This window comes from Myotis davidii, unplaced genomic scaffold (genome assembly GCF_000327345.1).
Source record: "Myotis davidii unplaced genomic scaffold, ASM32734v1 scaffold32, whole genome shotgun sequence".
In the NCBI taxonomy this organism is placed as follows: Eukaryota; Metazoa; Chordata; class Mammalia; order Chiroptera; family Vespertilionidae; genus Myotis; species Myotis davidii.
In genome coordinates, this window is record NW_006286587.1 from 219,503 (window position 1) to 234,589 (window position 15,087).

At 52.7% G+C, this 15,087-nt stretch overlaps 1 protein-coding gene across 3 annotated transcripts in view; it reads left to right on the forward strand.

Annotated features, from left to right (window-relative positions):
* SIRPA (signal regulatory protein alpha) overlaps positions 1-9,312 on the forward strand; it is a 46,096-nt gene extending 36,784 nt beyond the window's left edge. For all 3 annotated transcript variants that reach the window (XM_015560228.1, XM_015560229.1, XM_015560230.1), the window contains 2 exons: positions 4,341-4,380; positions 6,692-9,312. In XM_015560228.1, coding sequence (XP_015415714.1) covers positions 4,341-4,380; positions 6,692-6,946 — 295 coding nt within the window. In that variant the 3' untranslated portion in view covers positions 6,947-9,312. The remainder of the gene's footprint in view (positions 1-4,340; positions 4,381-6,691) is intronic.
* Positions 9,313-15,087: the final 5,775 nt, after the last annotated feature.

Genomic DNA, 15,087 nt, shown 5'->3' on the forward strand with positions numbered 1-15,087 from the left:
TCTCCTCCTTGGAATCCCTAAACCCGCCCCCCCCACCCCCGTGGCTTCACGGCCCCAAATAGGAAAGTATCTCTCTTTTTTGTTTTTATTGTTGTCATAATTTTGTATTTGTCTTGTCTTCCCAATTAGACAGTAAGTTCTGGGTGAAAGGGGCAATGCCAATAATAATAATGACAACCGCATCAGCAGCTAACATGTATTGAGCCCTCACCGGGCTCCAGGAACCGATCTATGCCTTTGCCGGTATTAGCCCAGAGGTGATTTTAATGATCACAAAAACCCTGTGATTTACTGTTATCCCCTGTAATGGAGCAGGGGTTCTCAGACTCGGGTGTGTGGCGGATCCTCTGGAGGGCTTGTTAAAACAGACTTCTGGCCCCGCCCCCAGAGTGTCTAATGCAGAATGTGTGTTTCTGACAAGTTCTCAGGTGGTGCTGCTGCTACTGCTCCCGAGCCAGACTTTGAGAACCCCCGTTTAGGAGGTTACTGTTGTCCCATGTGTGGGCGAGGAAGCTGGGGCTCAGAGAGGTCGTGTGACCTTCCCAAGTCCCACAGCCAGTGAGTGCTGGTGCCGCGACTCCCTCCCCGTGTCTCCACACCGAAGCTGACGAAGCTGACGCTCTTTGTCTGCGCCACTGCTCTCGCTGCCTATTTCTTCCTCCCCAGAGAAGCCAGCCAGCCGTTTTCTGCCTGTTTTTTATTTTTCCATCAGGAGCCTACCCAGGGAGCCAGGAGATCGCTTGCTCCCTTTCATCTCTCTAAACCAAAGCAATAGCTAGCGAGCCGTAATGGTGGTTTCCCATGTAGCAGCCGCTTCCGCTGGGCTGGCTGGAATCAGACGCTTTCCAGAGGACGTTGGTGTGGGCAGCACTGCACACCACGGGGAGGGTGCCACGGGGGATGCTGCCGCTTTGAGCTCAAAGCGCCCCTCAGGCTGCAGAGCCGGTGGAGGGACTGGCGATATCCACCTTCCTGGGTGAGGAACGTCAGGCAGAACACTGTCTGTAATCTTCCCCAGCTCCGACAGCAAAATGTGTCTGCTCTCTTAATTGGGCACTGGGGTTCATTCAGTTGGCCATTTGTTCACTTGTCAGACATTCACTGCGTTTATTCTTGGAATACATAGGGCTTCCCTGATTCTTTCATTTATTCATCTTATTGAGCCCAGCTCAGTGCCAGGCCTTAAGCTGGGAGATTGCAAAGGGGAGCAAAAGTGACACTAAGGCCCAGTTTCATGGCACTTGGGACAGACATTGGTTCGTTCATTCATTCATTCATTCATTTATTCCTCAAATATTTACCGCGTGGTAATGCCCCACCAGCCCATTACTGGGAGTCAGGGCTCCAGTGGTGAAACAGATGGGCCCAGTCCCTGCTCACATGGAGACCATGGTCCGGAAGCAGGTGATCAAACAAGCCGGGAGGTTAATACACAGCATGATGCAGATGCTGACTAAATAAAAGAAAGATGGGCTCAGAGCAGAGCAGGAGGTGGGGTGTGTGGGTGATCAGGGAAGGCTTCTCTGAGGAGGTGACATTTAGAGGATAGCTGGAGAATGAGAAGTCATGGGCCATGGGGTTATCTGGACAATAGTGGGCCCGGCAGAAGGAACAGCCAATGCCAAGTGCCTGAGGCCGGAGCAGTTGGAGACGTTCATGCATATGGAGAGGCCAGGGCAGCTGGAGTGGAGTGAGCCAGGGGGAGAGAGATGGGAGATGGGGGGCAGGCCATGCGGGCCTTGCCTGTCAGGATACTCACTGCAGGGTTGAGGGATTTGAGCAGACACATGATACGACATCACGTATGCATTTTTACATGTGGAGAATGGTATGCAGGGAGTCGGGAAGGGAAGCAGGAACACAGGGAGGAGGCACCACGGGAATCTAGGGAGCTGTGAGGGTGGAGGTGATGGAGCGCTTGGGTTTGATGTGTATTTTGGGGGCCGAGTCAGCAAGCCTTATGCAGCTCAGACATGGGTTGTAAGGAGGAGAGAGGAGAGTCGGGATGGCTCCCACCTCTTTAGCCCGAGCACAGGGCAGAGTAATGGCAGCTCCGCTCACGGAGATAGGAGAGGCCAGAGAAGAGGCAGACACGCACACAGAGGAAAATCTCTTCCAGTCTGGAGTACTGCTCTGAAAGAAGGGAACCCAGTGTTCCGAGAGAGGAGTTGGGGGACTCAGTGCAAGTTTCCCGGAGAAAGGACTGTTTGAAACAGGGATTGAGGGAAGAGGAGGAGTGAACTAGATGAAGAGGCAAGGAGGACTATGTGCAAAGGCCCTGGGGCAGTCTGACTGGCATTCATTCCCAGTCACTTTTGAGCACCCGTACGGTAAGGACGCACGGCAGGCAGGCAGACAGACAGACACATACACCAGACAGGAACACACATAAGGAGGTTTGAAATTGTCATCAGGCTCAGCCCAGCCAGCCCGAGGACATGACTCCACAGATGAGTCTTGAATGATGCACAAGTTAACCAAAAAAAGTGGCTAAGAAGGTCATTCAAGGACGTTGCTGTTGACACCTAAAGTGTGTCGTATCAAGTAGTCCTCTCGAAATATTTGGTGGGTGGATAGTGGGGAAATGAGGACGGAGGAATGAGTGAGTCCTGGGGGTGCGGTGGGGGGCAGTAGGGGCCAGACCACATGGGGCTTATGAGCAGGGTGATGAGTTGGACTTGAACCAGAGACCTTGGGAGCCCCGGAGGGTTGGAAGCAGGTGGGATGTGGATAGAGCTGCGTGACCCTCCTTACCAGACGCTGTCCCTGCTCCTGGAGGGTCGTTTCTGTGGCCAGGTGGGGTCCATCATGCCCAGAACTGCTTTCTGAGCCAAGCACTCATGCTAAATCCATGACTAACCCCGCGGCCAAGCCCCATTGCTCGCTTCTGACATTATCCAGGCTAATCCCCAGAGTGTGGCCTGAGAATATATTCGGCTCCTGCAGAACCAGTGGCTCTGACTTGCTCACCACCTTGTCTGTGACCCTGCAGTGAGCCAGGCCGTGGCCTCCAATTACAGAATCAAGCGCATGAATGGCTTCTTTGATTAACCAGGACACTTGATCCTTCCCTCTTCTTCTTCTTCTTCTTTTTTTTTTTTTAATCCTCGCCGGGGGATATTTTTTCTATTGATTTTAGAGAGTAGAAGGGAGGGGGGAAGGAGGAAGAGGAAAGGGAGAGAAACATGGATGTGAAAGACCCACATCGATTGGTTGCCCCCCGCACGTGCCCCAGCCAGGGTGAGGAACCTGCAGCCAAGGTGTGTGCCCTTGACCAGAATCCAGCCTGTGGGCGCACTAACCACTGAGAGCACCAGCCTGGGCCCTCTTCTCGTCTAATGATAAAACCTAGATGTGTAAGATATGGAACAGTGGGAGAATATGGGAAACTAAAAAGAGGAAAAACATACCACCCAAAGACCACTGCTGTTAGCATTTTACTGTTTCCTCCCAGTGTTATCCACACATTTTTCATAATTAAGATCATTCCACTGAGAATTTTGTTTTTTCACTTATCTTTTAATGTAATCATTCATAATTTAAAAACAGAAACTTCTTCATAAACCTTTTAAATCTTTATCAGCGAGTCTATCCTAATTTCCTTAGGCAGTCCCCCCTGGCAGAGCAGTTAGATGTGGCTCCCTCCCCCACCCTGCTTGCACCAGTGCCTCTGTGCAGACAGCTTTTTTGATATTTTGAATCCCCCACCCCCGCCACCAAATGCAATTATGAATCCAAAGATGATGACACCATCCAAGCTCTTGATTTGCCTAACTAAGCTGCTTCCCAAAAGGGTTGCCTCAATGTGCCCCTCCCACCAGCAATATATAAAAACTAGAGGCCCGGTGCACAAATTCATGCCTGGGTGGGATCTGGCTGGGGGCCCACTGGGCCGGGCTGGCGAGGGACAGGGGCGGTGGGCAGCTGGCTGGCCGGCCCGCCCCTGACGGGGGTGTTGTGGGCCAATCAGGGCCTGGATCAGGCTGGTTGGCTGCCTCAGTGCACGTCATAGCCACCGGTCATTCTGGTCATTCCACCATTCTGGTCACTGGGCTTTTATATATATAGATGCCAGTTTCACCATGTCTTCCCCAGCACCCAGTGTTATAATTTTCAGAGATCCTTACTGATAGAGTAGCTTTAAAAATTGCTTCCAATTCCTTTTTTTATGAGACAGACCATCTGTCCAGACACTTGATAAGCAGCTGTGTTTCTTTTGTGAACCACTCACCCGTGTCCTCCACCCCATAGGAAGTGAACCTCAGTGTTACTCTTATCAATTTACATGAGCGCTTGAGATAGGGAGGATATTTTTATCTGTGTGTCTCTTTCCTTTTTAGGCTGCATGAGCCCGAGAAGAACGCCAGAGAAATAACCCAGGTACAGTCCTTGGTGAGCTGCCCTTCCTGGGAAGCTCGATGGTGTGATTTTCTTGCACCAGCCGGAGCGGCAGATTCGCTTCTAAATTAAGACTCCTTTCCCAGGGCGGGAGGGAGGGTGCGGAGGGCGGAGGATCTTTACATTCCTTCCTCCCTTCCCCCTGGTTCTCTGCACATTCTCGCCCTCCACTCCAGCCAGGATGTCTGCCTTCACCTCCTGGCCTCAGTGCCCCCACTGCACACCTCCAGGGGGCACCCTTCACAGTGCGCTCCATGTCAATGGAGTCAGGCCTTTGCCCAGGCCAGCCCCTCCAACAGGAGCCCCTGCCCGGTTCCCTCCTGGCTCCTCCTGCTGCCTCTCACACCGAGCAGCCCGGGCTGCCAGAGCCTGTCTTTCTGATGGAAAGACCCTGTGCCATTCATTCCTCCAGCTGGCAGCGGCTCCTCATCAAGGCTGAGGAGGTTTCGCGGGCAGCGCGCTGGCCCGTTTCCGAGAGACCCAGCCTTGCTCCTGCCCGGCTGATGCTGTCAGCCCTTGGAGGCAAAGGGCTCCCCTGTGTCTTGTAACAAGACAGGCCCTGCCCTGAGCCTGGAACGCGTGCACGCCAGCTGTCCTTGACATTTCCCTGGCTGCTGTCATCATGGTAGATGTAATCTGTTGGAGAGAACCAGGGCTGCCAACAGACATGATGTTTGTAGGCCAACATGTTGTGTCCTGCTCCCCGGCCCAGTGCGGCCCCCAGTGCCCTGACCTTCTCTCCAGTCATTTTACCTCTGGAGTTCTTTCCAGAACCTTCCGTGGAAAGAATGATGGTAAAAAGAACTGAGCAAGGAAACCGGCACAAAATTCAGTCAGCAAACACTTGCTGAGCACCTACTATGTGCCTGACCCTGGGCAGTGAGCAGGGCACTCACAACCCAGCTCTGGTGGCGCTGGCAGCCTGGTGTTGGGATTCCTGGTGCCAGGTGCCAGCCCTTGGGAGGGTTGGGTTTCCTAGAGAGAGGTGTGAACGTGCAGGTTGGGACAGAGGAGCTGTAGGTCAGACCACAGCTTTAGAACCCAACAGACTGGTTCTCCAGCTGTGTGACTTTGACCAAATGGTTTAACCTTTCCAGGTCTCAGTTGGCTCACCTGTAAACTGGGTGCATCATTCCGACCAGGCCGGGCTGGGATAGGGCCTACATAAGGTGACCCAGGTGGTGGCATGGTGCTGATGGCCGTCAGGAACTGAGATCTGTGGTGGTTATCATGCACCAACCAGAGTTACCTGGCCGGCAGCTCCTCGCCGGCTCTGCAGCATGGGTGCCAGGCACAGAGGAAGCCAAGGTTGCGAGTGATAAGATTAGCACATGGGAGATAGATGTTCAGGTTTGCTGGGTGGCTGCTAATTGTGGCCATTATTGAACATACGTGCTAATTCAGTGCGTGCCAGGATCCATTCTAAGAGCTTTCCCTGGTTGATCTCACCTGATCCTCCCAGCAATCCTGATGATAGATATGACTGTTATTCCCACTTTACAGACGGGGAAACTGAGGCCCAGGAAGGTGACATGAATTGCCCAAAGCCTCTCAGCTAGAAAGAGCAGGAGCAGGATTCGAACTCCAGGCTTCTGACTGCAGAACCTTTACCGCCCTCCCCACTGGTCTCATTCTCGCACGCCCTTCCTTGTCTCCCGGTGCCCAGCTGCACCCTGAGTGAGGCTGAAATTATTGCCATTCACTCGTTCGTTCATTCAACACCAAGCAAGCTTCCTCTGTGTCGGCCTTGGTTTCTGCATCAGAACAAATGCCTAGTGAATATTTGTTGACTAAAAGAGTAAATGAATGCATGTCCCCTCCCCCTGGGGGATCAGCATGTACTCAGATCCCCCAGACAGACAGCCCTGGGCGGTGGGTGCTGTCAGGGAGAAACATGGGCTGAGGAAGCACAGAGCAGGAGGCCTGGACCCAGCCAGGATGCAGCCACGCTTGTTCTTAAATGTGCAGGGTGGGTTGGAGTCATCACCAGGAGAAGGAGGGGGAAGGACTCCAGGCAGAGGGAGGAGGAGGACAAGGCAGGACAGAACGGTGGGAGGAGGTGACACTGAGTCAGCCTGGGAGGCGACCACAGTGGCATTTAGAAGCTCCTCAGGCTGTGTGAGGAGGGAGGTGGATTGGAAGGGTGAGGCTGCTGGCAGGTAACCTTGGCCAGAGAGGAGCTGGGTGTGAGCTACAGCTGAGTCAGGGGAGGAAACAGACGCATCCAGACCTGGTGCTGACGAGTGGGCGAGAGGTAGGGGCTCCAGAGTGACCTTCTCTCCATCCCACTCAGGCCCAGGACAACAATGACATCACATATGCAGACCTGAACCTGCCCAAGAGGAAGAAGTCGGCCCCCCGGGCCGCTGAGTCCAACAACCACACGGAATACGCCAGCATTCAGGCCGTCCGACCGCCTGCGCCTGAGGACACCCTTACCTATGCCGACCTGGACATGGTCCACCTCAACCGGGCCCCCAAGCAGCCAGCCCCCAAGCCCGAGCCATCTCACTCGGAGTATGCCAGCGTCCAGGTCCAGAGGAAGTGAACGGGGCCTCGGTCGTCTCTGGGTCTGTGCCCATGAGCCTTCCTGTCCCACGTGGGGCAGACACCCTAGTTCCTGGAGGGCCGGGGTGGTACAGGTCTTGGGACCCAAGGATGAGGCTGGATCTTGTCTCCCCAACCCGCTTGGCTCTCTAGCATTTCCAGGGTGGCCACAGCCCCCCCCCCACATTGCCACACATGGAGGCTGATGCTGCCAGACCAGCTGGGGAACCCACGTGGGAACTGGCCGGAGCTGCCAGGGGTCCAGGAATTCTCATGCCTCTCTCCATCGACCAAGGGTCTTGGCCATGGTCTTGGCGACTCTTGACAGCCTCCTAGATGCTTTGCAGCCTGATCTTCCAAGGTGAGGAGGGAGAAAACCTCACCTGCTCCTCCCACCACCACCACCACCATCCAGCTGGGGCTCTGGGAAAAGTTCTGTGTCAATTCAACTGCCCCATCCACGGAGAATCCAGAAAACAAATTCTGGGACCACATCCCGAGACTCGGTGAGGTTGCTGCCAACGGTCCTGCATCCCGGACTGACACGTCACAAGCCCTGGGGAGGAGGGGACCCGCCAAGGAATCCTCCACCACCACCAGGACTGAGTAACAAGACCCTCCTCCTCCTCCTGCCCTCCGAGACTCCATGAGGACCAGCAACCCAACCGTGACGCTCCGCCTGGACCCGCCTCGCCTTCTAGACCCGAGCTTGCTTCCTCCAGCTAGCACTAACTCAGCAACAGCTCGCTGTGGACGCCTGTAAATTATTGATAAATGTGAAACGTGCAATCTTGAAACTGAGGTGTAAGAAAAATTTGATCTGTGGTGTTTTGTTTTGTTTTGTTTTGTTTTCTTAAAACAACGGCAGCATTATCTTGGCTCTTTGTCATGTGTTGAAGTACATGGTTGGGTCTTGTGCCGTCCGAGGTTTAGCAGTTGGATCCTGGAGGGAATATCCTACAGCAGAAAACGAGTTCCGCCATGTCCCAGAGCCCCGAGGATGGGCAAGAAGGTTCCGTTCTGGCGGCTCCGTGGAGATGCTTAGCCTTTTTTCTCTCCAGGACTAAATTGGCCACGTTCTCAGCCAAGCCACGTGGCTGGTACTACTGCCTTCCTGCCCCGGGCGCGGTAAGTCGGGACCAGCCAGTGCTTCTGCAGGCTGCCTCCTCCACCCTGCGGTCTTGTCCGGACCTCATGCCTCAGTCTGCTCACCTGGACAGGGGAGAGGGAGGTGCCTTCCCTCCCCACCATTCCTCATAAGCACTTTAGGGCCATGCAGGGTAGGAAGCTGTGCCTGGCTTTCCCCCCACCTTCCACCCCCTACCCCTTAGCGTCCTTCCCCCATCCCAGCTCTCTGAACTGATCTCTGCAAGAGAAATCTTCCATTTCTGCTCTCAAACCCTATTGGGATCAAACTGGAATAAACCCAAGACAGACAAGCAGTCTGGGCAGCTGTAAGGCCAGGACTGACCCACCGTTCTGTCCCTCTATCTCAGGAGGTTGGGCAGAAGCTGTGACCCACTGTCCTCTGACCCCCTCTCCTCCCCCCCCTTCCAATTCAGCGAGGAAGCCTGGCTGGGCCCAGGGCAAGCAAAAGGTACACGCTGTGTATTCGGTCTCCGTGTAACTGATCAGCTCTTAGAACGGAGACACTAATCCTCGCTGCTCCCCCCTCCGCCTCCGCCAGGGTCCGGAGTTTTGGTGCCCAAGGGATTGCTGCTCAGACCAGCAGAACAAGAGAGAAGCTGACCCACCCTGCCCATCAGCGTGGCCTACAGATGGGGCTCTGGGAGCTCAGCGCAGGCCCAGCTCTCTGGGGGACTGTGAGTTGGTGTTTGACATGATGGTATTCAGGAATGCGCTGAGCCAACAGGCCATGTGGGCAGCGTTGGCCCAACGAGCTGGAGAGTCTATGTGGCATCTGGGAGCGCAGTGTCCCAGCCACCTGCCTCGGACTGTTTCCAAATTCCAAAAGGTTGGCTTGTGAACCTTCGTCTCCCTGTCTTCTGCCCAGAGAAAACGCAGACATGCGGACACACACTCACACGGAATCTCGAAAGAATGTTTTCTTGATGCCATTTTAATTTAATTTAATTTAATTTTGAATTTTGGAAGGGGAGTGAGGGAAGGAGGCCAAGGGAGCCGTGTAGCTTTAGCTGCAGGCAGGCAGCCTGGAGATTCCCCTACCTTGTGTATCGAACCCCAGGAAAAGGAAGAGGTCGAGACGACAGTGCGGAAGGAGCGTGGTTGGGAGAGTTTATTTTAAGACTGCTGGGAAGGAAACAGGCCCCATTTTGTATATAGTTGCAACTTAAACTTTTTGGCTTGCAAAATATTTTTGTAATAAAGATTTCTGGGTAACAACGACCCCTCTGGGTGCTGCGTGTCTTTGTGTCTCTGAGAGTGTCCCCCTGCCCCCAGGAAGCCGGGAGAGGATCGCGTGTGGGCCTGGGGCTTCGCAGTGATCGTGGCGTTTGGTCGTCTCTCTGGGGTTTTGAATAGACACAGAGACTTTGTGCTGGTGGCTCAGAGGGAGTCGGGATAAGGTTGTGCCCAAGACACCAGTATAAGCAGAATTCTGACAAGACAACTGAGTTTGAATCCGGCTCTGCCACTTTGTAGCTGCAGGAATTCAAACCACTCACCATTCTAAGACTCAGGTCCATCCTCAGCACGGTGGGGACAACAGTACCCCCAGCGAGGGTTACTCTGGGGACTAAAGGGGGTCACGGGGTGCCAAACCCTATGCTTGGGACATGCAGTCCTTCAGAAGCATTGGGCCTTTTCTCCCACCACAACTGCACACTGAAGTCTGGTTACCCCTCACCACCCATGGGATCTTGGACAGGCAGAACCTCACTCCCTCCTCTACCGAATGCAGAAACCTAACGCTTGTCCTAGAATATCCTTGATGATTCATGTCAACTGCTAGTATACAGTAGGTGCTCAATAAATGTTAGCTTCCTTACCCCCTCCATTAGTATAGTAATAGTCTTAGTGGCAATTACATAATACTTCATGCTTCCTGGGAGTTGGCACTTTTCATTGATTCGTTCTTCTGAACCTCACAACTCGAAGTAGGTAATAGTCTTGACCTCATTTTATGAATAAGACACAGAGAGGCAGTGTAACTTATACAGGGTCACCCAGCTGATGAGTGATGTTGCTGGGACTCCAGCTTTCTGACTTCGGTCCCCAACATCTAACCTCTGAGCTAATACCAATACATCATGTATTATTACTATGTAGTATGGTAAGTAATATGCCAAGTGCTTTATAGTTATTAACTCATCTAATCCCCCCAGCCACCATGTGAGGTAGGAACTCTTGTTATCCATATTTTACAGATGGGTAAATCGAGGCACAGAGAAGTAGGCATTTCCCCGGTGTCCCATAGCAGAGTCAGGGTTTGAGCCCGAGGAGCCTGGCTCTTCCTCACTGCTTCCTTTAATTCCCATCACTGTCAGCAGTGCTCATGCCCATTTTGCAGAGAAGGAGAGTTGAGGCTCAGGACATGCACGTGACCTGACCACACCCTGACCAATCCCCTCAAGGAATCTTTAATTGAGCTGGGACTTGCACTCAGATCCATAAAAGCTCCCGGGACCATCCCTGAGCCCTTGGTCTGGTCCAGGTGAGCGGGAACCTGAAGCAGAGAGCCTCCTGCAGGGCCCAGAGGTCAGCTGCCTCACAGGCCAGGACCTTGGCTGGGATGGAGAATCGGCTCTGAAATCTGGGTGCTGCTGTGGGGATGAGCTGTTCAGGCCTGAATCAGGGCTGAGTGGGCGGGGAGCGCCTTCTGTTTCCTGGGAAGGTGGGGGATGAAGGACCGTGTGTCCAGGCAAGGAGGCTCAGGGAATGTATTTCATGCAGCACCTGGGCCTGGCTTCTCCACAGAGCACATCTCCAGGGCCGCAGGTTGGCAGGCAAATGAGAGTTGCCAGGAGCCAAGTGACCCTCTTGCTTCCCGCCAGGAAGTCAGTCAGGCCCTTGGCATTTACCGGGCACCTCCTCCGGGTTCTTCATTCTGCAAAGGAGAGTGATAGGAACCCCCACTCCATGGGGACCCAGAGGCCCCGCCCACTTTACACAATAATCCGAAAAGTCTCTGTCCCTCCTCAAGATTCTAATGCCCAACTGTCAAGCCCCTGTGTCTTCTCGCAGACTCCACCAGTTAAACGTGGATCAAGTTTATTTTACTTTTAATAAGCACCAACTATGTATCAACAGTCTCATTAAATTCTGTACAAATAATCCTATATAATAAGAGGCTAATATGCAAATTGTCCCCTAGACCAGGAGTTCCACTGGGAGTTCGACCAGGGGCGGGGCAGGCCTGCCCACCACCCAGGGGCCCCCCCACAGGCTGGCCCAGCCCTGATCAGCCCTGATCAGGGTGGGCCAGCCGGACCCTACCTGTGCACGAATCCGTGCACTGGGCCTCTAGTAAGTTATATATCAATTCACTCCATCCTCTTAACAAACCTGTCAGGTAGACACTATGATTATCCCATTTAATAGAGAAATTAAAGCACAGAGATATTGCGCATCTTGTTCAAGGGCTGCCATCCAGAAAGTGGTGCAGCTGTGGGTGTGAGTGGGCACTGGGTGGGCAGGAGGGGTCTGGGGGTTGCTGGAAAGACAGCAAGGCCCTCAGAGAGTGTTGGGGTGCATTGAGCTCTGACAAGGAGCCAGAAAACATCACATGGCCTCACCCCCAAAGATAAGAGCATCAGGGCTGTCCTGCTCACCTGACTGACCACCAGCCAGCCCATGTACCCTTGGGCCTCCTAAGGCTTGGCCTGCTCCCACTGTACCCATCCGCTAACCACGGCACTGTGTTTGACCAGGCTCTGGATTGTTTTCTGAATGCAAGGTTATAAATGTAAAATCGTAAATGCTTTAGAAAACAAGCGCTCAAAAACAGGCAAAACCTTGGTGACGGAGGTCAGAGGGGCTCTCCCTGGAGGGAGCAGTGACAGGAGGAGCTGGAGGGGCCTCTGGCGATGGGATGTTCTGAGTCTCCATCTGAGTGGGGTTACGTGGGGCCGTGCAGATATAAAAATCCTTAACGTGTCTGCATTTCCCTGTGTGTAAGTTACACCTCAACGTTTCAGAAAGACCAGTGCCCTGTCCCCCTGGGGTTCACCCCCCAACTTTGATGCCTGCCCCAGCCTGTCAGTTTCTTAAAGATGGTGTCAATGCTTTATCTTTGTCTTCAGGCCAGCCCAGGGCCTGGCTCCCATGAGGGCTGGGGCGTGCTGCTGAGTTCATTTGAACACCAGCATCTCAGGGATCAAAATCGCACATGAAACGTGAAGAAGTGCCAACCTGGGCAAGGAGACCAAGGCTGGCCATGAGGATAGCCACTTATCTGTCATCTCTCCATCTACTGAGGCCCCTTAATTACTCTCCCCGCTCACCCTATGCCCCTCCTGCTTTAGGCTATGGAGGCTGCTGCACACACAGTCCTCACCCTGTGGCCTTGGGCAAACGGCTTCACCTCTGCCTTGGTTTAGTCACCCAAGAAATGGGACAGTAGATGTCTGCACCCACGGGCTTCTCATGAAGGTTAAATAGAGTCTAATCAAGACCCTGTGCAACAGAGTGGGGCAGACAGCAGTCAACTCACACACACTCACTCACACTCACACCCACACATACACATCCACACACCACACACACGTTCACACCCCCCACTCACACATTCACACCCACATGCTCATACATTCACACACAATCACTCACACATTCACACCCACATGCTCACACATACACACAGTCACACTCACACATTCATACCCACATGCTCATACACACACATTCATACAACCACACTCACACACATACATACAATCACACTCAAACACTCACACATTCACACACCATACACACGTTCACACCCCCACACTAACACATTCACACCCACATGCTCACACACGTACATACACACAATCACACTCACACACTCACACTCACAACATACACGCACACAATCACAATCACACTCACACATTCCTACCCACATGCTCACACACACACATTCACACAATCACACTCACATACATACACACACACAATCACACTCACACACTCACACTCACATACATACACACACAATCACAATCACACTCACATATTCCTACCCACATGCTCACACACACACATTCACACAATCACACTCACATACATACATACACACAATCACACTGACACACTCACACTCACATACACACACACACACACACTCACACCGACATGCTCACACACACACACCCCAAGGCCAGGTTCTCAGCGGAGCTCAGCAATGGTGGGCCTCCTCTCCTGGCTGAAATAATGTTATCCAGTCCCTCCCTCCCTCACTAGCCTGGCTCCCTCTCACCAACTTTGGAGAACACAACACACAAGCCTGGTTTTCAGGGTCACCTTCCTTCACCCCACTTGACCTTTTTAAAGACACGTCCTGCTCTTCCCCAGCCCAGCCTGGATTCTGGTCAGGTTAGTCTTCCCGGCACATCAAATACCAGGTAGGCCCACCTGTGACTGCCCTGGCCACACAGCGAGTCACCCCATAGTGACTCAGTGCTCCCAGCCAGACCACGACCTCCCAACCACCAGAACTTCACTTCCTTCCGTTAGGATCCAGCCCGGGAAGGGGCACTGAAGACCAACCACCCTGTGCCAGGCCGGATCGGGGCACTTGACCTCTTTATTTCACTGAACCCTACTTCCTTTGGATGTTTGGTGGGTGCTATGGTGTCCATTTCTCAGATAAGAAAATCGGGGCTTCGAACAGTAAAGAGATAAAAGCTCAAGGTCACTCACTCAGCCAATAATTATTTCTCAATAATTACAGTGGACCTGGCCCTGTGCAAAAATGCTGAGGCGACCATGTTGACAAAAGATGGGTCACACCTAGGTGAGCTCATGGGCTGTGAGGGAGCCAGCGCATCTGGTAGTTCCAATACATGCACGAGTGTTGCTAGGACAAGGGGTTGTCAGCGTGTGATTTTCAGGAAGCTATAAAACATGATACATGCAACTACAGAAGGAGCACATTAATGAGCGAGCCAGCAGGAGGGGACGGCCCAGTCCAAGAGGAAATGGGTATTTACAACGTTTGGAAAAGGAATACAGAATAACATTTTTAGGGTACACATAAAACTGGTTAATGTTCTACAAAATAATAAAACTCAGATCTTTGGAGCGATTGTTTCTAAAGACAGAAGTCAGTTACACCTCTCCTGGACAAAGAAAGCACAAAAGCTGGGCCCTGATCAAATAGCAAAGTCAAACTCGAATGCACAGAATGAACTAACCCTTCAGTGGGCCTTTTTAAACAATGCCCCAGTATGGCAACAAAAAGAAATGATACCTTCTTCTGTCTTAATTATAAGTTTTCAATACTTTTTCTTATTTGGAGAAAATACACAGTCCTCACTCAGCCCACATAGGGCAGAAAAGGCTTTTTGAAAAGGAAAAGCTTTTAGCTTGGACCTGAGGACCTAAAGATGTGTGTGAATGAGCCAGTGAAGAGGGTAGGAAGGAGGCAGTGCCGGGCAGACGCAAGCCTTCCCCATATGGGCCGGCCCCTGCCAAACTCCGCAGCCCTGCATTGCACGGCCCTCCCCCATCACTCTCTGCAACAAGTGTCCTGACAGCTCCCGAAATGAACCACAGGCCCTTTGCATATGCTGCTCCCTCTGCCTGGAACACAGGCTGGGTCTTTCCTTCTTGGCCTCCAGTCCAAAAACTGGGCCAAGTTCCTTTGTTCAACATCATCCTAACCCTGCCCAGAACTTCTCCTTTGTAACCTTTGTCACCATTTGCAATTATACATTGACCCTGTGATTATTTTATTAACATCCCTCACCTCCGCCGGCCTGGGAGCTGCCGTGGGGCAAAGTAGGCATTGCCTTTGCTCACCAATGTAACTCCAGTGCTCAGTCCATAGAAGGCATCCGATAAATATTTGTTGGCTGGATGAGAGGAGGAATGGAGGGATGGGAGGATGGAGGATGAGAGGATGAATGAATGGGAAGATGGATAGATGGGAAGGAGGGAGAGAGGATGAATGGCTGCATGGATAGATGCATGGGAGAATGGATATATGGGAAGGAAGGAAGGAAGGAAGGAAGGAAG